The 2,046-nt window shown below is 43.6% G+C and overlaps 1 protein-coding gene across 1 annotated transcript; it reads left to right on the forward strand.

Annotated features, from left to right (window-relative positions):
• Positions 1-2,040, forward strand: LOC104771137 (glutamate--tRNA ligase, cytoplasmic; the record flags this gene model as incomplete). Its single annotated transcript, XM_010495612.2, has 5 exons — positions 1-251; positions 329-428; positions 513-666; positions 744-1,831; positions 1,918-2,040. Coding segments are annotated over exons 1-5 (1,605 nt in total), but the record flags the coding sequence as incomplete, so codon positions are not given.

Raw genomic sequence — 2,046 nt, forward strand, 5'->3', positions numbered from 1 at the left:
CTTCGTCTTGACAAAGGCAATAGGAGGAACCCGTCTCTCAACCCTAACCTTTTTTCTCATAATCATATATATCTGATCTTGACTTCGTGGATTTGGATTCAGATCTCACAGATGGATGGGGTGAAGCTTTCGTTCCCACCGGAAAGTCCGCCACTTTCGGTTATTGTTGCTCTCTCTCTCTCAGCCTCTCCGGTAACTGTTGATTCCTCCGCCGCCGCAGCCACCGTCGCTTCTTTCGTCTTCTCCGACGGGTACGTTCCTTTTTCTGTCTGTCTGATTACTTCTTCTTCTTTCTCGGAAAGTTTGAGCCTTTTTCTTGGAATTTTAGGAGGAAACTGAGTGGAACCACTGTTCTTCTTCGATATGTTGGTCGATCAGCTAACAAGCTTCCTGGTTTCTACGGCAACGATGCTTTTGATTCTTCCCAGGTCTCGATTCATTGGAGTTATTTATTTATCATGAATCTTCTAGTGTAAATTGCTTTAAATCCTTTCTTGTGTGTGATTAATCAGATTGATGAGTGGGTAGATTACGCTTCTGTCTTCTCCTCTGGTTCTGAGTTTGAGAATGCTTGTGGTCGTGTTGATAAGTATCTTGAGACTCGCACGTTTCTTGTTGCCCATTCTCTTTCCATTGCGGATGTTGCTATTTGGTCAGCTCTTGCAGGTAAAACAAAAAAATTTCATTATCTTTGTTATGAGTTTCCCTGTATTTGAAGCTGATTTAGTTGAACTTTTTGGTAGGAACTGGCCAAAGATGGGAAAGTTTGAGGAAATCGAAAAAGTATCAGAGTTTGGTTAGATGGTTCAATTCGATTTTAGATGAGTACAGCGAGCTGCTTAACAAGGTTTTAGCAACATATGTGAAGAAGGGCTCAGGGAAGCCTGTGGCTGCACCAAAGTCTAAAGACAGCCAACAAGCTACGAAAGCAGATGCACAGGACAAAGGCAAACCTGAAGTGGACTTGCCGGAAGCAGAGATTGGAAAGGTTCGACTTCGGTTTGCTCCTGAGCCAAGTGGTTACCTTCACATTGGACATGCCAAGGCTGCGTTGCTCAACAAGTATTTCGCTGAGCGTTACCAAGGGGAAGTGATTGTGCGTTTTGATGATACTAACCCTGCTAAGGAAAGCAATGAGTTTGTGGATAATCTCGTGAAAGATATTGGGACATTGGGGATCAAGTACGAGAAAGTGACATACACTTCTGACTACTTTCCTGAACTGATGGAAATGGCGGAAAAACTTATGCGTGAGGGCAAGGCATATGTTGACGACACGCCGAGGGAGGATATGCAGAAAGAGAGGATGGATGGAATTGATTCGAAATGCAGGAATCATAGCGTCGATGAGAATTTGAAGCTATGGAAGGAAATGATTAAGGGAAGTGAGAGAGGCGTAAAGTGCTGCGTTCGCGGGAAATTCAACATGCAAGATCCCAACAAAGCCATGCGCGACCCGGTTTATTACCGATGCAATCCTACGTCTCACCACCGTATCGGGGATAAGTATAAGATATATCCAACATATGACTTTGCTTGCCCGTTTGTGGATTCCCTTGAAGGTATAACGCATGCCCTTCGGTCTAGTGAGTATCATGACCGGAATGCTCAGTACTTTAAAGTTCTGGAGGACATGGGAATGCGACAGGTTCAGCTTTATGAGTTCAGCCGGTTAAATCTCGTTTTTACACTTCTCAGTAAGCGCAAGCTTCTCTGGTTTGTCCAGGAGAAGTTGGTTGATGGGTGGGATGATCCACGCTTCCCGACAGTCCAAGGAATTGTTCGTAGAGGTTTGAAAATTGAGGCTCTGATTCAGTTCATTCTAGAGCAGGTAAGGCTTTCTTTCTTTTGCGTTGTTGCTTGTCTCTTTCGAGTGATCTGTAATAATATATCTGTTGATTTTTTTAACATTTCCAGGGGGCTTCAAAGAATCTAAATTTGATGGAATGGGACAAACTTTGGTCTATTAATAAGAGAATAATTGATCCTGTGTGCCCTAGACACACGGCTGTGATTGCAGAGCGTCGTGTACTATTTACCTTAACG

Source organism: Camelina sativa, chromosome 20, assembly GCF_000633955.1.
Source record: "Camelina sativa cultivar DH55 chromosome 20, Cs, whole genome shotgun sequence".
Taxonomy (NCBI): Eukaryota; Viridiplantae; Streptophyta; class Magnoliopsida; order Brassicales; family Brassicaceae; genus Camelina; species Camelina sativa.